Genomic DNA, 21,903 nt, shown 5'->3' with positions numbered 1-21,903 from the left:
GGAAGTTCCTCAAAAAACCCTATAGGTGTTTAGGATGGAAAGTGAATGAGTCCTATAGGTTAGTATGGGGAGAATGTATATCCATCTTGTTTTAGTTTGTTGAAAGCTGCTGGGAGCAATATACCAGAAATGGATTGAATTTTACAATGGGAATTTGTTAGGTTAAAAGTTTACAGGTCTGAGGTTGGGAAAAATGTCCAAATCAAGGCATCTTTCCGGTTAGCCGCTGGTTATCCTGGACTTCCTGCCTCATGCAAGGTGCAATGATGACTCCGCCAGTCTCTGCCTTCTCCTCTAAGCTCACTTTCTCCCTGACATTAGCTGTGGGCAATCAAGGACGTGGGAGGGCATAATGGTAGTTTTGGCTCATCTCTCCTGGCTTTCTCTTTGTCTTGTGGCTTTCCTATGTCTGAAGCTTTTATTCCCCCATTTATAAAGGACTCCATTAAGAGGGGTAAGACCACTCTGGGTAATGCCCTACTGAAGTGATCTAATCAAAAGGAAGGTTCTTTAACTGAATCTAATAAAAAAAAGTACCATCTACAGTGGGTTTACAGGCACAGGAATAGGTTTGCTTGGACAACAGCGTTTTCTGGGGTGCACAATGGACTCAAATCAGCACACGTTATTGAGATTATTATTATGAGATTATTATTATTATGAAGAATGTCTCATTTTTTTAGGTGTTATGTAATGTGTTTTAATATACTGTAACATTGTCTACCTAAAGGTTTTTTATTTCTTGTCAGATTTATCCCGAGGCCTAAATTTTTGGGGTACTATTATGAATATCTTTTTAAAATTATGTATTCTGTTGTCAACTGGTCTTAAAATAACATCTTTGCTATACTCATCTTGTACCTGAGTACTTTGCTAAGTAGTCTTAATACTGCTAATAGATTTGCAGACCTCAAATTCTTTTGTTTTCTTTGTAGACAGTTATATCATTTGAATAATATCTGTTTTGTTTATTCCTTTACCAGTCCTTATACTTTTTATTGATCAAGGTCTCCAGAGGGTTAACTAGAAATGATATATCTTTTAACAGATTTCATCTAAATTTTTACTGTTATTAAGTTCTAGAAGTTGTTTCAGTTTATACTTTCAGCCTATAGTTTATGGGACAATACATAAGGTTTTGTAATAATGTTTTGGTAACTGCATTTTCCCTTTTTTTGTGTAATATGTACTACAAGCATTTTGATGCATATTTGTGTTAGTCAGGGTTCTCTAGGGAAACAGAATCAACAAGAGATATCTGTTAATAGTATGCGTTTCTGTAAGAGTCTCTGACGCAACCGTGGGGATGCAACAAGTCCAGGTTCCACAGGCAGGCTGCAACCAGGGGCTGCAGTGAAAGTCCAGTGAAGGTTTCTTGACAAGTTCTGGGAGATCCTGGCTCTCCAAAGATGAGCTGGGAAACTCTCTCTCTATGCTGGAATCACTTCCCCTTTTAAGGCATTCAGTTGTTTGGGTTAAGCGGCACTCATTGGTGATGGCAGTCTCCCTGATTGATGTAATTATAACCAGCTATCTATAATTTACCACTGTAGTAAAGTCAATGGTGACTAAAGTCCATAAATGCCCTTGTATTACAGTTAGCCCAGTGTTTGCTTGACCAAACAACTGGGCACAATTACCTGGATGAGTTGACACAATAGCCTATTCATCACAATAGTCCTCTGGTTGAAATTTTAGTACCCATCTAAAAAAAAAAAAAACAAATATCATTACTCTTGTCAAATCAGAGATTTTCTTATTTAAAGATATTGACAGTATTTCTCTCTCTAGAATAAACAAAATTACTTAAGATTGTCTTTCAATTCAAAGGTTTATTTTTTAAAACATTTGGTGAAATATTTGGTATTTCTTCTAAAGTCAGGTTCAGTTAATATTTCTATATAATAGATAATCTGAAATTATTTTCTTAAATTAGGTATTTAAAATATTCAAAATTTCAAAAGGTACCAGTTTAAATAGGTATTTCTAAATTTCTCATCTTTAGGAAATCAATGGCAAGCATGTTAAACTTTGGAATACACACACGTACATTTCTATTTTGGATTAATCACTCTGAGTCATTGATATATACTCCCTTTGTATAGCATATGTTTTTGCTATGTTGTTATTTATATTAAATGAATCATTCATGGAATCATAATATAATCAGATTGTTATTAAAATAAATACTAGTGAAAGTAGTCTGTTAATGTTTCAAAATGGTTCTATTGAGCATTCTATTAATAATGAATGTTCTTTTTTCAAGGAGATATATATTAAAAATTACCTCCTTACTATGTTTATTTAGCTTTGGGAATTTTAAACCCATGTGTACTTTAAAAATATTTTAAGAAATTACCCGTTAACTTTAATATTTTGTGGACTTGACCATATTAGTGCCCAAATGCTTTGCCTGCTTTAAGGATTTTAAGCAAGCTTGTGGAAGTAATTTAAAGGTTGAAATCAGCACTGAAACCAATTATTACCATAAATGCCAGCTGAGTAACTGAAAATTGACATTTTCTTTGTGGGATTCAATTGAATTTATCAGAGACTCTTTTGCTTCCATTTTATTGCAATGATTAGAAGTGTTTTTCAAAAGGCAGATTCTACAATTAGGGTCAAAAGCACTATTTGTAATAGCAATTAAATAATGGTATCTTACATTTTTAAGCTACAATATTTAAAATGACATCCTGGAGGGGTATTTGTAATATACACACAGCCAGTATGAGTTCATCTCCATATGACAATAATATACTAACTTTATAGAAAATAAGAGGTTCTTAGCTTCCAATTTGACTTGTTTTAAGCCTCTGAAGTTTGTATACTTAAATATTATGCTGATTTTGCCAGACCAGCCCTCATTTATTATGAAAGTTCTGTCTAAAGATACACAAATCAAACCCATAACTGAGTTTCACCTGTGTCTTTTACTGTCTTCTTGTAGACTGTAAATATCATTGTTGGCACATCGATGTGAAAGTATTTCAGAATGACACCTGATATGTTGAATTGTTGCTAAGAATATACTGTCAAAAACCCAAATCTGCAGTTTCTGGATGGTTTGTCAGTAGAGCATGCTCTGATTGTGCAGCCATATTGTGTTTGTCTTTTTAAATCCCCTCTTGAGAACTTTTTCTTCAGTTCTCAGCCTTCAAGCTTTAGCCCAAACCATACCTCTCCTGGGAGTAGGGGAAGACAAGTTTAGGACTCTCCTCTGACTCCCTTAATACCTTAAGTTCTCATTAAATGTAGTGTTACTGTTGTTCTTTTTCTCTGTATTTTTCTCTTAAAATGCAGTAATTGCTTCTTAATTATCATTTTATATTTAGGAGATAGAGTATTTTTGAAGGGCATCTATTTTTTTCTTGTATGCTTTTTAGTGGAACTGTTTTTAGGAATTGACTCTTATTGGCATATTGAATATTTTCAGTTTCTATTTTAAATGGTATAAACACATTCAGTTGAGTAATACGAATGGTTATGAATTATGCATTTCAATTTCTAATTATTTTATCTAGCCTTTTTCATATGTAATAAAGTTTGGTTTAGTTTCATTTTAGAAAATTGCTGACTTTCATGATTTTTACAAAATCTTACACTCTAATTTCCTTCAAAGATTTAATAGCAGATTACTCTCCTGAGCTCTTTTGTTGCTAAGACTTAATTTCCTCTACACAGATCTTCTGGTACAAAATTAAGTATTATCATGACATATTAAAACACGTAACTCTTCAATAAAGAGAACCTAACAGTGACCATGCATTATCTTTCATATCTCTTAATTAACAGAATTCAATATTTTCTGTGTATTTTCAAGACAGTATACATTAGAAATTTGGTAAATGTAAAGGTGTTGAACTTGTATAGTTAAAAGGAGGGTAAAATATATATTTTGTTGTTGGATAGATGCATTAGATATTTATGATAGAAATGAATATTGTTATTTTTAATATATTATGACAGTACAATTTGGGCCTTTTCCTCTTTTCTTGTTTATTCTTAGGATAAATATTTTGTATCTACACAAGCATTTTTATAAGGCTGATTACAAAACCTGTTCATTACAAAAAAGTAAATAATATCTAAATTTATAAAATAGAAAGTGAAAGTTTCTTTATAATCCCAGCTCCAAGAGGACAGTTGGGTATATATTTTTCCAGAATATTTTATGTTTCAATAAATTATAATTATTAGCTATGATACTATTCTAAAAAAAGTATGATACTAATCTGTGGTATGTTTTATTTCATTTATTAGACATATTTTCCTATAATCACATCTTCCTCATCCTTTTTAACTACTGTAATTCTTTTTTTCTTTAAGATTTATTTATTTCTGTCCCCATCCCTCATTTTTGCACTCATTGTCTGTACTCTGTGCCCATTCACTGTGTGTTCTTCTCTGCCTGCTTGTTTTCTCTTGGGCAGCATCAGGAACCAATCCTGGGACCTTCCAGAGTCTGAGAGAGGTGCTCAATCTCTTGCGCCTCAGCTCCCTGGTCTGCTGCGTCTCTTATTGTCTCTCCTCTGTGTCTCTTTTCCTTGCATCATCTTTCTGCCCAGCTCTCCAGCTCTCTGGCTCTCCCTGTGCCGGCTTGCCTTCTCCAGGAGGCCCCAAGAATTTAACCCTGTACTTCCCATGTGGTAGACCAGAGCCCAGTCACTTTGAGCCATATCTGCTTCCCACTGCTATAATTCTTGAAGGATGAATCATGGATTACTTATCCCAATCCCTTATTTATGGACATTAAACCTGTATCCATTTATTTTTATATATTTTGCATTCTTGTTTAGTTATTTCCTTTGGATAAATTTTTTGAAGTGGGATTTTTAGGTTAAATGCACTTATAATATTAATCATATACAATCAGTGTTCTACAAGCAATGTTTGTATAATGGTATAAACATTACCAAGAGTAATCAATTTTTTAAAAAATATTCAACTCTTGAATTAATGAAACATACCTTATCTTTCTAATTTTGTATTTATTTGATTATTTGTAAGGTCATTGTTTTCATTCACAATTTTTATTCTGTTATATTTTCTATGTTACTCCTTAATTTAGAAATTAGCAGTAGGAATTAAAGTGTAAACTAATGAAATCAGTAAATTTCACAGCCTTTTAACTTGGGCTTTTAATTTGAACTTTGGTTTTAGGTACCTGGATTCCAATCCTTGCTCTTCCATTCAGTGGCCATTTATCCTGGAGCAAGTTCTTTAAACTTTTTGTGTCCCAATTTCCCTATCTTTAAAATGAGGATAAGCAGACCTACCTCTTGGGTTTTCTTTGGATATTAAATGAGTTAATCTACTTAAGGCATTTAAGACAGAGCCTAAAATGGAGTGATGCTAATAAAATCGTTATCTAACTGCTGCTATTATCACTATATGAATTAACGAACAATCATGAGGAATTTTTCTTTATATATGTCAGTAATTCAAGAACTTTAAAGGTAACTTAACATTTTAATTTTCATGTTATATTATCCTATTAGTCTCCTGATCTTATCAGATTATTTAGTTTGGAATAGGCATATTTAGTAAAGTACTCTGTCAAATCTTTTTTGTTTTCAAGGTACCAGACTGGGAATTGAACCCAGAACCTTGTGTGTAGAAAGCCAGTGTTCAACACTGAGCCACATTGGCTCCCTCGAATTGGTTTTTTCATTTTTGCTCGTTTTTTTTGTTTGTTTGTTTGTTTGTTTTGTGTTGGTTTTAGGAGGCACTGGGAACCAAATCCAGGACCTCCTATATGGGAGGTGGGCACTCAGCTGCTTGAGCCACATCTGCTTCCCCCTGTCAAATCTTCCCTGGTTCCTATAAAGATTAGGGTATGGGAGTGTATCGGAATAGTTAAGCCCCATGTAACAGGTTCCTGGTTGTACAGATTCACCTGATGCACTGTGAGCTCTTAAAGTCAGAGAACAAGTCCTGACATCTTAGTGCTTAGTAGGCAGTGTTCAGTATACATTAACATAGGAAGGTACATTTTGGTGTACAGCAGGACTTGGTTTAGCTTTGTATTTGATAACAGGTCTGGTCCTCAGAAGAAGCCGTAGAGACTTCGTTGCGGCTGCAGGTCTAATGTCACAGGTAGGAAGAGAATCTGCTGCTCTCTTCTATGCCCTTGAGGAATTAGAGATGTTAAAATCAAAAGAGAGCATGTTGGAGAGGACACTGGGGGGAGAGGGGGCATATGATTGGTTTATAAAATACTTTGGAAGTTCCATTAGAAGAGTAATTCATTTTACTTTTATGTCGGGGCGGGGGGGAGCGGCGAACTCTAGGAATTGTGAAGAGAAGAAAATTTTAATATGATATATTTTTGTAATACTTGAGAGATGTTAGGCTTCTCCACTTAATCAAATACACTTTAGTTTTTCCCTTTTTTAAGAAGTCAGTTGTATTTGTGTGTCTCTTTTTACTTTTTCTTTTTCTGTAGGTATTGATGTGTTTCAAAAACCAAATACCTTTATATAGTGAAAACTCTCTTACTTATCCAGGCTCACCATCTGCCCGTGCCTCTGCCCTCTCTCATTGATAGCCAGTATACATAGATTTTATATATTCTTCCGGAGTTTCTACAACTAAATGTAAATATAGATTCTTATTCTCTGTTCTCCTCCCCTCCCCAAGAAAAAACTTTGAACAAGAAATAGCATTTTATAATATTGTTTTGTGCTTTGCTTTTTCATATAACAAGCTCAAGCTCTTTTCATATCAGTAAAGAGAAAACTATGAATCTTTTTATGACTGCATGGAATTCCGTTGTGTGGATGTGGCTTAATTTATTTATGTGGTACCCTGTTTATGAAAATTTAATAACTGTGCAGCTCACAGGTGATATGTTTTAATCAAAATGATGCAGCTGAAACAAGCATAGAAAGAAACAACATAAGTGAATATTCGCTTTGTGCCAGGTACTATGCTAGGCATTAGAAAGACAAAGAAAAAAAAAATCACATAATTCCCACATCTTAGTTGTCTCATTTTCTAGAAGAAAATCACTTCTTATGTTTATCATTTAGCACTTTAGCAATATAAGTAATTTCATTTGATTAGGTGAAGTAATCACCTTTAATAAAAGTGAGAAGTCGGGCTTACGCTCAAGTTCCAAAATTTAATATGTGTTGGATACATACCCAGACTTAACTGTTTTAGATTTTATGTTGGTATGTAGAAATCGTATGAGTGATTCAGTCAATTTTAAAAAGAACATTATTTCTATTCTTTTAACGCATTACACAAACCATTACTTGTTTTCTTGTTTCTATGCTTACTAAGGGTAATTTCATGGAGAATAAAAAGACAAAAAAGCCAATATCCTTTCTCTTCCCCAAAGTATCCTAAAAGATTGAAAGATTTATAATGTATTTCATCTAAACTCCATGATCTCCACATTATGGCAGGGCCTTTCAGACCATGATAAGGATTTTGGTTGTTGCCCTTAAATCCTTCACCACAGTGCAATCTGCTGCATTATGATAGTTAACATGTTGGCATTGCAGTAGTTACCTTTGAAAAATTTTGTCTGCAGAATCACTATTTATGTTAAAGTGATAAAATGAGTATCAGAATATATTAAAATCACCTTTTAGTTCAGTTGCATACATCCATGGCCTAGTTAGAGTTGTTATGGTTTACATGATAAAATAAGACTTTAATTATCTTTGGAAAATTAGAAATTATTCTGTTTTCAGAGTCAGTTTCAGAATTGGACTAAAAACATAAAAACCAGGGGAATGGGTGTGGCTCAGTGGTTGAGAACCTGGTTCACATATATGAGGTCCTGGGTTCAATTCTTGCACCTCCTTAAAAAAAACATGAAAACGTATATTGCTTTAATATATACCATATACCCCTTTAATAATGAAATGTATATCATATGATTTAAGTTATATTTAACTATAAAAAGTACTATTTATTTAGATGATTGACAGTGCTTATCTATTCTAAAGTACTATATTAAGACATTCCATTTATCATAAATACAATTGAGGAAAAAAATTAAAAGAATTCTGAAAAACCAAAATAGAAGTTAAAATTTCTTATGTAAAAGTGTATATGCTTTATTCCTAGGAAAATCCATTAGACCTTTACCTAATATCTGCTAACTTCTTATTATATTAGACAGAATTTGGTAAGATTGCGAGATGAGAAACTTTCAAATTTGGGGCCTGCTACTACTTGCGTGACCTTGGGAAAGTCACCGTACCTCTCTAAACATGAGTATTTTTGATCCCTGATACTTCAATTGATCTACGTATTCAGATGCAGTTGCATGTTAGAGTTTTCTAATTGGTTATCTAGTAGACACTTGAAACAAAGTACTTTTCTCTTCCAGTTGATCTTCCTAAGCTTTGTAAACAATAGAACTGTCATCCATCTACTCAAAGAATAAAAAAAGTCATTTTTATCTCTTTTTTCACCTCTCCCATGATTTAAGTCGTCATCAGATCCTATTGGCTCTACCTCAAAAATATATGCAGTACATTGTATTATATATAATACGTAAAATACATAAGTATTGTGTATATATGTGTCCTACTACCTGTCTCCATTTCTGCTGCTGCCACTCTAATACAAGGTAGCATCATCTCTCACCTTTACTTCCATAGTTGTTTACTGTTCTCCAGTCTATTCTCCACATAGCTGCCAATTAGGTTTTTTAAAATGTGAATTATATATCATTCTTCTGCTAAAAATCCTGCAGAGACTTTCCATTGTATTGAGAATATAAATGCAAGCTCCGTACCATGATCTACAAAACCCCAGGTAATACGTGACTCCTATTTACCTTTCCTGTCTCATGTCTCACTACTTACTCAGCCACACTGATCTCCTAGTGGCTCCTTGAACATAACAACTTATTCCTGATTTAGTTGTCTGTCTTAATTTGCCAGAGCTGCTTAACCAAATACCACAAACTGGTGGACTTAAACAACAGGACTTTATTTCCTCATGGTTTTAGAGACTAGAAGTCCAAAATGAATGAACTGGCAGGCTAAGCTTTTGCAAAAGTCTGTAGCATTCTGGTGATGGCTTCTTGGCAGTCAGTCTCTGCCTCCATCATGTGGCTATATGTCTTCTTCAGTCTCCTCTTATGGCTTCTACTCCTCTTGTTCAGTCATATGTTTCTCTCTAGATTCCTTCTCCTATAGGACTCCAGTCATAATGGATTAAGGCCTGTTGTGATTCAGTTTGACATTATCCAAATAAGATCTTTTACAATCCTATTTACAAATGAATTCACACCTACAGGACTGGGGATTAGGACTTGAACATGTTTTATGGGGGGCATAATTAAATCCCCAACATGGTCTAACTCTAGGTCTTCATTCTTCCTAGAATATACTGTGCTTCCAAATATTCTTGTGGCCTCCTTTTTGTAATTTTATTCTCAACTCAGGTCCCCTCTCTAGAGGCACCTTCCCAGAAACCTAATTTAGGGTAATTGTTACATCCCACTCCTCTCTAATATACCATCTATGAACATTTTATTCATACCTCTTATCAGAATTTGACAAAATCTGGTGTTGATTTTCTAGCTCCCAACCCTTGTTAGTATGTAAGCTGAATGATAGCAGAAACTTTGTCTACTTTTTGACCATTTGAACAATTCCTGTCACATGGAGAGCTCAGTAAATATTTGTCCAAGTAATGAATGGGTGATGATCCCAGACATGAAGGAAAGATCAAATTTTCTTTAATATATCCTGTTCAGAAGACCTTAAAATTACCTCTTTTAGAAACTAAATATTTGGAAGCAAAGATTGTTCTTACTTAAAAACCTCAGTTCATTCTACCTGAAGTGGTACTTTTCTTAGTGACTTCATCTCTCTTCAGATACCTTAGCTCATAGTTCATATTTTTATCACAGAAACTAAAATGATAAAACAAAACTGCAAACTAAAAGTGTGTCACTGTAAACACTCTATAACTTTTTATTAAGAAAATTCAGACCAAATCTTTAGTATAAAAACATTCATGCAATAAGTGTCAGTAAATGTTTGTTGAATTGAAAGAATGTTATAAACCTCCACCTGTAATAGGTTTTCTTAATTAGTATATTTTTCTGATGCTTTCGTTTACCGTTTCCTTGAACTATACCTTTTAGAAAAGAGAAAAAGTTTCTTATTTGAAGTTGAATTTTTTTTTCCCTGAATTGCTTTATATTTTGGTCAGGTCCAGTTTACTATTTCTTTGGAGGATAGTATATGTTAGTGTGTATTTTTAAAGACTTTTGTTCTCATTTATTCAATTGTAATTTTTTTTTGCAAATTGCCAGCCTAAAATAAAAAAATGAAGATTTGTTTATAGTCTGGCTGGTGGTTAGCTACTAGAGTAGTAAAACAGAATCCATGGTTTTAATCCGATGGAACAGATGCATATATAAACAAATAATTTCACTATTTGTGCTTAAGGGTCATAGTGACAGTATATAAAGGATTGTATGAATGTCTGGTTGTTGGGAGAAATGGAGTTCCTTACATCTTTTTTGAAATGTGGCAAAATGTAAATAAGCAAATACAATACTTGCTTAGGGAATTGTAGAAAAAAGGAGATTACATTTGAGCTTGAACTTGAAGGATAGTGAAGAGTTTCTCAGAGTGGGGAAGGTATTCTAGATAGAGCAAAGGCACAAAGGAGTGTTCATAGATTAGTGTATAGAGAGGACTGTGGTAGAAAATAGTAAAGGTTCACAATTTAAAGGGTTCTGAATACTGCCTACCTCTTTCTTGAAAGGTCATGTATGCGCATACCTTAAAAAGTTAAAATTGGCAGTGAGAAGACTGAACAATTTTAAGCTGGAATGTGATATAATCAGATTTATAATTTAGGAATAGTAGACTATTTCATGTAATGAGCCTGTGACATGAAAATTGCAGCATTCATTTTCAAGGCCATTATAGTAAGCCCCTCTATAAAAACAAAGGTGACAAATGACAATGATAATAGCTACTATAAACTTATTTCAACACATTAACAGGTACCTACCCTGTGTGTATATGGTTTATACTATGTGACTTATAAACATCTAATTAAAGACTGATTCTGAAGTTATACTGTCTGAATCAAATTGTGATTCCACCATTTATAGCTGTGTGAACTTAAGCTTTTTGAAGTCACAAGTTTCCTCATCTCTAAAAAAATAGTATTTAACTGGCATGGTTATTAGAAGAAATTAGGATAATTCATGTGAAGGACTTATCCAGTGCATGACCCACAGTAATCACCCAATAATTGTTAGCTGTTTTTTTAATTAATCTTTATAATTTCCTTGTGTGATAATATTACTAACCCCCTTTTACTTATAAGGAAATAGAACTCAGAGAGGTTAAACATCTTCAAAGTTATATTGCAATAATGGCAAAGCCAATATTTTAAGTCGGGTCTCTGATCCTAAGCTCCATGCTCTAAACATTGTGCTATATACTGCCCTTCAAAAACCAAATCATTAGTAGAAATTGATGAAGAATGCATCACTGGTACTTAGGTCCTAGAGATCTTTTTTTTTTTTTTAGTATATTTTTTATTTATTTTTAAAAGATACTTAGAGTACATAAAATGTTACCTAAAAAAATTATAAGGGATTCCCATATGCCCCATTCCCCACATCTCACACTTCCCACATTAACAACTTCTTTCATTAGTGTGGTACAGTCCTAGAGATCTTACACAGATCTATTCTGAGTTTTTTGTCCAAATGAAAGCGTAAGTGGATATAATATCAGTTGTTTATATTGCATTATATATTATTTAAAATTTTTAAAAATGAAATTTTATTGGGGTCTATGTGGCATATAATAAACTGCAAATATTTAAAGTAAAACTTCAATAAGTTCTGCATATGTATACACAAAATGAAGTCATCACCACTGTCAAGACAGTAAACATAATCATTGCTTCCAAAAGGTACCTTGTGTCCCCATCTAATCCCTTCTTTTTCTCCCTCCAACCCTTCATCTCCAAACATCAACCGATTGGCTTTATTTGTATTTTCTGAATTTTTTAATAAATGAAACATACAGTATGTACTCTTTTTTTGTCTGACTTCTTTCAACATAATTATTTTAAGGTTCATCCATGTTGAGTGTCTCGGTAATTCATTTCTTTTTATTGCTGAGTAGTTTTCATTATATGGGTATACCATATTTTGTTTATCTGCTCATCTGTTGATGAGCATTTGAGTTGTTTCCTGTTTCAGGCTTACTAATAAAGTTACTCTGAGCACTTATATACAAGTTTCTGTATGTACATATACTTCTTTTTCTCTTGGGTAAAACCTAGAAGTGGTACGGCTGGATTATATGTTCGGTGTGCGTTTGTTTAACTTCTTATGAAATTGTCTGATTTTGAAAGTGGTTGTACCATTTACATACTAACCAGCAGTATATGTAAGTTCTAGTTTCTCCACATACTCACCAACACTTGGAATGATCGTTCTTTTTAATTTTAGCCATTTTAATAGTGTGTAGTGTTATTTTATTGTGATTTTTAAGGTTCATTTCACTGATGACTGATGATATTGGACATCCATGTGCTTTTTTGCCATCCAGGTATCTTACTTGGTGAAATAACTACTGAAATCTTTTACCCATTTTTTTTTTAAGATTTATTTATTTTTTCCCCTTCCCCTCCTTCTGCCCTGTTGTGTTTTTTTTGCTGTCTGTGTAGTCTTTTCTTCTCATTTTCTCTCCTCTAGGATTTGATCCTGGTGACCCCTGCTATAGAGAGAGGTTCCCTGTCAATTGTACTACCTCAGTTCCTGGTTTCTGCTGTGCTTCACCTTGACTCTCCCCTTGTCTCTCTTCTGATACATCATCATCTTTCTGTGTGATCCACTTACACGGGCACTGGCTTACCACACGGGCACTCACTCACCATGCAGGCACTGGCTCACTACGCAGTCATGCTTTCTCTTCTTTTTCACCAGGAGGCCCAAGGGATCAAACCCAGATCCTCCATATGGTAGGCAGAAACTCTATCACTTGAGCCACATCTGCTTCCCTCTTTTGCCCATTTTTGTTCTTAATTGGATTGTTTATTTTCTTATTTTTGTGTTTAGAGAATCCTTTATATTCTGGATACAAGTCCTTTATCAGATATTTACTTTGCAAAAATTTTCTCTGAATCTGTGGCTCCTTTTTTCATTCTTTTAACAATGTCTTTTGAAGACCATAGGTTTTTCATTTTAAGTCCAAGTTTTCAATTTGTTTCTGGACTATGTTGTGTCTTGAAAGAAAGCATTGCTTAATTGAAGACCATGAAGAATTTCTCCTTTGTTTTTTGGCCTAAAATTTTTTAGTTTTAGGTTTTATATTTAGGTCTATGATCCATTTTGAGTTCATTTTCATATATGATACAAAGGTATGGTCCAGGTTCAATTTTTTGTATGTGGGCATGTTCCAGTCTTTTTTTTTTTTTAAGATTTATTTATTTATTTATCTCCCCTTCCCTCACCCCCCACCCCGGTTGTCTGTTCTCTGTGTCCATTCGCTGCATCTTCTTTGTCCGCTTCTGTTGTTGTCAACGGCATGGGAATTTGTGTTTCTGTCAGTTGCATCAACTTGTGTCAGCTGTCTTGTGTGGGCGGCGCCATTCCTGGGCAGGCTGCACTTTCTTTCGTGCTGGGCGGCTCTCCTTACGGGGCACACTCCTTGTGCGTGGGGCTCCCCTATGCGGGGACACCCCTGCGTGGCACGGCACTCCTTGCACGCATCAGCACTCGTGTGGGCCAGCTCCACGCTGGTCAAGGAGGCCCCGGGTTTGAACCGCAGACCTCCCATGTGGTAGATGGATGCCCTTTCTCCTGTCCTTTCTCCTCTGCATTGCTTCTGAGCCTTTGTCAAAAATCAGTTGTCCATATAAGTATGTGTTTATTTCTGGCTTCTCTATTCATTCTTTGGTCTACTTAATCTTTTCATTAATACCACACTGTCTTGATTTCTCTAGTTTTCTCATAATTCTTAGAATCAGATCGTTTCAGCTCTCTTTCTCTTACCTTTGATTTTATTTTGGAAAGTTGTTTTTTTCCCAGGTCCTATGTATTTCAGTATGAATTTTAGAAACAGCTTGACAATTTCTATAGAAAAGCTACCTGGGATTTGAATCAGATTGTGTTGAATATGTTATATAAATTGGGGGTAATTATTATCTTAGACTGTTCTTTCATTTCTTTCCACAAAATTTTTATAGTTTTTTGTGTACAGGTCTTTCCTATCTCTTTTCAGATTTATCTTTAAGTATTTCAAGTTTTTGTTGCTATTTTAATTGATTTTTTAAAATGTTACTTTCTGATTTTTTTCTTATTACTATATAGTAATATAGTTGACTTTTGCATATTGGTCTTGTATCTTCCACCTTCCTAAATTCACTTAGTAATTTAAGTAGTTTTTTTATAGATTCTGTCATACTTTTATATGGATAATCATGTCATCTTCAAATAAATACAGTTTTTCGTCTTTTCCAATATGGATGCCTTTTTTGCCTCATTTTACTGACTAGAACCTCCAGTACAAGGTTAAACAGAAGTGGTGAATATGACATCCTGTTTGTTCCTAATTCTTTTGCCTTTAAGTCTGATGTGAGCTATAGGGTTTTTGGTTAATTATACTGAAGATTAGTTGCATAAGCATTTATGACTATTAATTGATTTTCCTATTGATTAACTGACCTATTTATCATTGTGAAATGATTTTGTCCTTGGTAATATTCTTTACTTTGAAGTCTTTCATTTGACATTAATTTTGCCACTCTAGTTTTTTGCCATTAATTCCATCCAGTGTTTTTTTTTAAATATATTTTTAATTTATTTTGAAGATACTTACATAAAATGTTAAATAAAAAATTTTAAGGGATTCCCATATGACCCACTCCCCACACCTCCCACCCTTCCCCACATTAACAGCTTCTTTCATTAGTGTGTACATTCATTGCAATTGATGAACACATTTTGGAACATTGCCACTATGCGTGGATTATAATTTACATTGTAGTTTATACTCTCTCAAACTCAATTCTGTAGGTTATAGCCATATATATAATAACCTGTATCTGTCATTGCATTGTCACTCAGGACAGTTCCAACTCCTGAAATTGTTCCCATATTACACCTCTTTGTCCCTCTCGCTGACTTAAGCGCCTCCAATGGCTACCCATCCAGTGTTTTTATTATTATTGTTTTATCTCAGTAATTTTTATCTCTGTATTTTGTGGTTTTTATTTCTTAAGCATTTTTTCATATTGGAAGGCATTAGGAAAAATGATTTAAGCTTGCTCCCTAGTTTTCTTTTCTGTTAGAGGGACATAAAAATACAACATGTAACCATAGGGTTGTTCTCATGATTAAATGAGTTACTATATCAAAGTGCCTTTCTCAGTGTAAGCTCAGCTCTCAGTAAACATAATCTGTGGCTGCTGTTCTTACTATTTCTGCGGACTTAAAAAAATGATATATAAGATATTGAAGCAGAATTTCCTGTTGATTTATATCCTCATGAAATTTCTTGTTTACTCTTTTTTTGGCCATTTTCAGTCTAAATAAATTAAAACATCGTTATGGAACTTATAAATGAATATGAATTCTAAAGATACCTGTATTTAATCTTATTTTTTTGCATTAGCATTATCATTTTATCATTGTTTTGTACTTAGATTTGTGTACAAAGATGCAGGTATACTCATCGTATTTTTTGAAGTCAGTGAGTTGCAATTTCCCAAATGCATTGGAATTGTATTCTCAATTTCACGAACTTCAGTTTCAACATAGGAGTCCATCAAGAGACTGAACAAGTTAATCTTTTCTTAAAAGACATAAATATTTATATTTAATGTTTTGTGTGGGTCCTTCACATTGTTATCATGTTTTATAATGGGACATGCTGTTTTTAGATTGGGCAGCTGGCTTTTAAAGGAATGAAGAGACTCAACAGAATCCAGTCAATAGTGTTTGAGACTGCCTACAACACCAATGAGAACATGTTGATTTGTGCCCCTACTGGAGCTGGGAAGACCAACATTGCAATGCTTACGGTCTTGCATGAAATTCGCCAACATTTTCAAGAAGGTGTTATCAAGAAGAATGAATTTAAGGTAGGAAATTAGCATGCCAGGCAAAGGCTTATTAAATTGTGAGATAAAAATCATTTTGCAGTTGTTCATATATGAAATCTCAAAGTTTTTAAGGGTATTGTGCTTGAAATTACATAAAGAATGCTATTTGACTTAGTTCATTACTATGAAGACAATCCCTATTTGTGTTATAAAATCCTATTACCCTGGTGAAAAGCTATGAAAATACATTTAGCTTTGAAGCAGAACCAATTTTCGAAGTGATGAGGCTGAATAAACAAATTCCATTGTCCTTTAAACAGCTGCACTCTTATTCAACAAAGATAAGTACTTTTCATATATCACTATTAGGATTTTTCACTTAAAGTAACTCAAATCATATTTCACAATAATTTGTGACTTGTATTTGTTACTTGAAACAAATGACATTGTAGTTTTTGCTCATTCATCAAGTTAGTGTTCCTTTGGTACAGATTGTGTATGTTGCTCCAATGAAAGCCTTGGCAGCTGAAATGACGAATTATTTCAGCAAACGTCTAGAGCCACTGGGCATCACTGTGAAAGAACTGACTGGTGATATGCAGTTATCAAAATCTGAAATTTTACGAACTCAGGTATGTAGATTACCTCAATCTTTTCTTTCCTACTATTCTTTTATATGGTAATTGTATAAATTATTAAGTGACTATAATGTAAATAACTAATGCATAATACATAATATAATGAAATTCTTTAATTTGTAATTACTTCTTATCTCTGCACTGCAAAAGGTGCTTCTGCTGATGCTTTGTTCTATGCCATCCATTGTAACTTCTGCAATTCTTGCTATATCTTCAGTATTATTAGATTCCTGTTGTAGATTTTAAGTTCATTGGTTGTAGATGTTGTTCTTTTACAATGATAGAGAATGAGCATGTGGATGATATCCAGAGTTCAGTTTTAAGAGAAGGGAAATATATATATGTTAAAATGATCCAGTTAATATTCTAAGCAATTCCATAAGGATGGTTTAATATATAATAAAAGTTTTAGTCACCCTTTGTTTAATCAAAATTTTAACATTTCACAAAATATCTTATTCAAAATAAAATTTCCTGAAATTAGAACCATTCTAGAGCACCTGAGACCATATTTATAATGTATCCTACCTAAAGACTGAGTAGTTTTGGATCCTAGTAGGCACAATGAAATTTAGGAAAGATGAAGGGATGCTTAAGACAATTTCCTCCCCTTTTATTGTTTACAAGTCTACCCTTAAAGAAATTTCACGTGAAAGGTAAAGTTGGCTTTGGCAGTCTTGTCTCACTGCTCCTCCGAATCTGGGGCTTCCTCCTCTCCTTCTGCTTTATAGTCTTCTGCATACCATTAACAACTCGTGTAAGTGTGTGTGTGTGTGTGTGTGTGTGTGTGTGTGTCTGTGTCTGTCTTAAACCTTCCATTGATTTGGTCATTCCCTATTGTTATAGAGCAGCAGCTCTCACATGTGGTCTGAGGAAATTTGGCGTCCCCTAGAACCTTTCAGGACTTCTACATGATTAAAATTGGCATTCGTAATACTATTACGGCATTAATTTCTTTCACTCTCATTCTTTCGATAGTAAATGGTAGAATTTTCCAGAGGCTGTATAACATGTGATATTGTCATCACTGATGACTAAAATTCATATTCGTGTATTGTAAAAATTTCTCAAATTCAATTTCTAATATAGGAAATATTGATAAATATAAAAAAAGTTTTTGGAGCCTCAGTAAATCTTAAGACTATAAAGGATTACCAGAACCAAAGAAATTGAGAACTGCTATTATAGGGAAAAGCTCCTTATATGTGGCATTGGAGTCTCTTCATCACTTACATCCAGCATCATTCTCAGCCTCGTCTCCCACCTGTTCTCCAATATAGAGAATAACCAGATCATTTTTTTATCTTGCGGCTTTTTGCATGCTGTCTGCTCTCTGTCTATTCACTGTGCATTCTTCTGTGTCTGTATTTATTTATTTATTTCCCCTCCCCCCTTGCGGCTTGCTTGCTGTCTGTCCTCTGTGTCCTTTCACTGAGGGCTCTTCTGTATTCTTGCTTGTCTCTCTCCTTTTGTGTGTGTGTGTGTGTGTGTGTGTGTGTGTGTGTGTGTCACCTTGCTGAGTCAGCGCTCCATGGCATCTGCGGGCCAGGTATGCAGGCGAGCCTGCCTTCATAAGGAGGCCTAGGGACACCAACTGCGGGCCTCCCGTATAGTAGACAGGAGCTCATCTGATTGAACTACAGCCGCTTCCCAACCAGATCATTTTTGCTTTTTCTCAAATTCTTCTTGAACATTGCTACTTAGTATTTTCTCATGCATTTTTTCTTTCACATAATGTCTTCCTTTGCCTATTCACATTTGTCCAGTTCTTAACCACTCTTCAGAAATCCAGTTCAAGCCTTATGAGTGCTTTATTTCCTCTGCCCAAATTCTGCAGCACTGTGCATTTTTATCCATAGTCCATGCTTTTGGACCTAATGTGATCTTAGAAATCTAAATCATTCTCAAATAAAATTTTGATTGTTCTTATACTGTATTCAACTATATTACTGCTACTAATGAAAGAATGTTTATGGAAAGACAAGGAAAGTAAAATTTGGATTCAAATTATGAGCAAGTGACTATTAAATGCATATATGCATCCTCACTCAGTCCTTAACAAAAACCTTATTGGGTAGTGTTTATGTTATACAAATAAAGAATGTAAAACTCAGAAATTTATCTAGTTATATGTATTTTCAAAAGGTTTATATACATTTTGGCATGTTTGTCCATTCTGCTCTTTACAAGCTCTACCTTCTTTATCCATTTTCAGTATCTGTTAACTCTGTAAGAGCAGGTACCATATGCTTGGCCTCAATAATACTTTATAAATTGAACCTCCTGTCTCATGCATGCTCTTTATTTTCCTCTAATATAGCCTACTCCCAGGGATGATAATTTTTCTAGACCTGAATCTATATAGTTACTACCTTTTCACCCTGTCCTTCTACCCTTTCTTACAGATTTTCACAGATTAATAGACTGTGCTGCTATCACTGCATTTGAGATTGGGCTCTAGGGAAGCAGGAAATGTTGCAGAGAATGTGAAAGTACAGTCATCTTCAATTTTTATTTTTAAAGTTTTTATTTCCTGCTTTCCTTACTCTTTTTTACTTTTGTGATATCTAATAGCTTTTTAATGATTCCTACTGTGTATTTTTTTGTAAATAAGTTTCCCAGTAATTAACATTGGTTAAATTAAATATAATCTTAAAATTTTTCCCTTGTCATTTTTTAATGTTCTGAGTAATGTTAGTTTATCTTTTTTCTTAATATGAGAAGGCAAATTAATTTCATTTGCTAATTCTGTAGTCATGCCATTCAGATCATATTCCCTTGCTCATAAACTTTCATTGGTTCTTTATTGGTTATTGAATTAAGTCCAACTACCTACTGTGTTAAGAATACAAGAGTGTTATCTGTTTTGCATTCTACTGGGGACTGTTAGGTCTAGCAGCAGTTATGATTTTATTGTGGTTTAATGTAAAATTTCCTTTTACAAGATAGAATTAAATAATCCTAGGATTTATTGTCAAGAGAAATAGTCTGTGTAGAAAACAAATACCTTTTTAGTGTTCAACTGAAAAGTAATTGTGTGCAACTTGAACAACTCAACAAGTTTGTCATTGGTGAGAACACCAATCTATATTGCCAGTCTTATTTTCTGTTGTTTTACACCTACCAGTAATTTCAAACTTTTCTCCCAAATGTACCCTTCACAAAGATGTTACTGTTTTACAATATTCACTATGCTTTTCAGTGTTTTGAGCGATTATGATTTTTCCTTATACCTAGTCTTTCCTCATATCAGATTATTCATTTTGTTTTTCTTCCTATTATCAAAGATGCAGTGTTCCTTTGAACTGTAGTGAAAATATTTTGGAAAGATTTTACCTGTCCTGACAGTAACCCTGTGGCAAAGTAAGACATACGTTGTGAGTCCTGAGGTTATTACCCTTCTTTTGTAGTTGTTTGCTCATCCTTGTAAAATAGGCAGGGTGTATCTGTTTAGCTTTGGGAGTTCATGGGTTATTTTAGAAGGTTTTGTTTATTTCCCTTCTGTTTGGGGATAGAGGGAGATTCTTTTAAATCTCTTAGGCCCAGGCAATAGTGGAGAGAAACCTGAATTCTCTTTTGTGTTATTTTGCTAAATTAGTGCTCTAGCAAACCTTGGTTGGAAGGATGTATGTGGTGTGTAGGTGCATACACTCACATCACAATAAATGTTGATGTCACACTGCCCTGCTTTACTTTTCCCAAAATGGTTTTTTTCCTATATTATATATTTTATTGATTATTTCACTGAGAATATGCATATATTGATTAAAAGGGGAGGGTGAGAAATAGGAGGAATGGATACAGGGGTTAGCATTACATATGTTCAGGTTGCAATTTTTTCTGGATAACTATGTATATTTTTAAATTACTCTTGCTCCCTTTCAGCATAAAATCTGCAAGTGTCTTTTTTTAGCCCACTTACTATTGAATATTGTCTCTGGATAAACCCTTGTAGGTTGTTAGTTCTTCTCTATCAGCACATGAAAAACGTGCTGCTTTTTTTTGCAACTTTTTTGGTTTCTGGAGAGAAATCCACTACCATTCAAATCTTATTCCCCTTATCAGTTATGTGTTGTTTCTGTTGATCTGCTTTTAATATTCTTCTTTTGTCTTTAATTTCCAAAAGTTTTATTATGATTGTCTGGTTGTAGGTTTCTTTGGGTTTTCTCTGTCTGGTGTTTGCTTACCTTCTTCAGTCTGTAGCTTTTTGTCTTTTGTCAAATTTGGGAGGTTTCAATCTTCCTTTTTTTTTTTTAAGGACTTTATTTCAACTTCAAAAAATAAAATAACAGGCAAAAGGCAGCTTAACAAATTATGGAATTATTACTCTAAAAATTCTGTCTTGACATATTTATCTCATTTAGTCCTAAAAACAAACTCAATTGTTTCTCCAGGTGATCAGAAAGATACATAAATTAGCAGAGATAAGCTAAATGACATGACCAAGATCTCTTGTTATGAAGAAAAAAAATGTTTAATGATAGTCATATCTTATAAAACTAAACTCTATATTCTTTTCTTGACCTTTAGCATTGATATATAGTATCTTCTTTGTCTTTGCTGCAAAAATATTACATATTACTGTTAACTATAATCTGTTATATTAGTTGTATTTTTCTCATATATCACCATATTCTTAACTTTGTAGAAGAACATTTTTGTATTTATGTTATTTAACCACAATCCTCATCTAACACCAAAATCTCTGTTATACAGTCCCTAGATTATACTCTAGCTGTCTTTCAATCAACATTAACCTCCCTAGACTACTCCATCAGCCACAATCTCATAAGACAGCAGTGTTTATTATACTTATTAGAATGTGCTACTGTCACCTCTATCCATTACCATATATTTACAATTGACTTACTAAACATTGTACATACATACGTTCAGTATCAGTTCCTTCTTCTCAAGCCACAGTCTTTCTCCTAATAGCCTATACTCTATAGTCTACCTCCTTAAGTTTGCTGACATTTAGTTCTTATCAGTGAGACCATACGATATCCATCCTTCTGTGTCTGGCTTATTTCACTCAACATAATATCCTCATGGTCCATCCATGTTGTCATCTACTTCCCCAGTTCATTTCTTCTTACAAATGAATAGTATCCCATCATATATATATTCCACATTTTGTTTATCCATTCATTGATTGATGAGCACTTAGGTTGCTTCCATCTTGCCATGTAAACATCAGTGT

The 21,903-nt window shown here is 33.9% G+C and overlaps 1 protein-coding gene across 1 annotated transcript in view; it reads left to right on the top strand.

The window, feature by feature from the left end:
- Nucleotides 1-21,903, top strand: part of ASCC3 (activating signal cointegrator 1 complex subunit 3) — a 465,644-nt gene that overhangs the window by 156,466 nt on the left and 287,275 nt on the right. The window contains exons 9-10 of the mRNA XM_058307189.2: nt 15,901-16,101; nt 16,554-16,694. Of these exons, the coding sequence (XP_058163172.1) occupies nt 15,901-16,101; nt 16,554-16,694 (342 nt within the window). The remainder of the gene's footprint in view (nt 1-15,900; nt 16,102-16,553; nt 16,695-21,903) is intronic.

Source organism: Dasypus novemcinctus, chromosome 11 (assembly GCF_030445035.2).
Source record: "Dasypus novemcinctus isolate mDasNov1 chromosome 11, mDasNov1.1.hap2, whole genome shotgun sequence".
Taxonomy (NCBI): domain Eukaryota; kingdom Metazoa; phylum Chordata; class Mammalia; order Cingulata; family Dasypodidae; genus Dasypus; species Dasypus novemcinctus.
The sequence above is the reverse complement of the archived record's forward strand: the minus strand, read 5'-3'. Positions and strand labels throughout refer to the sequence as shown.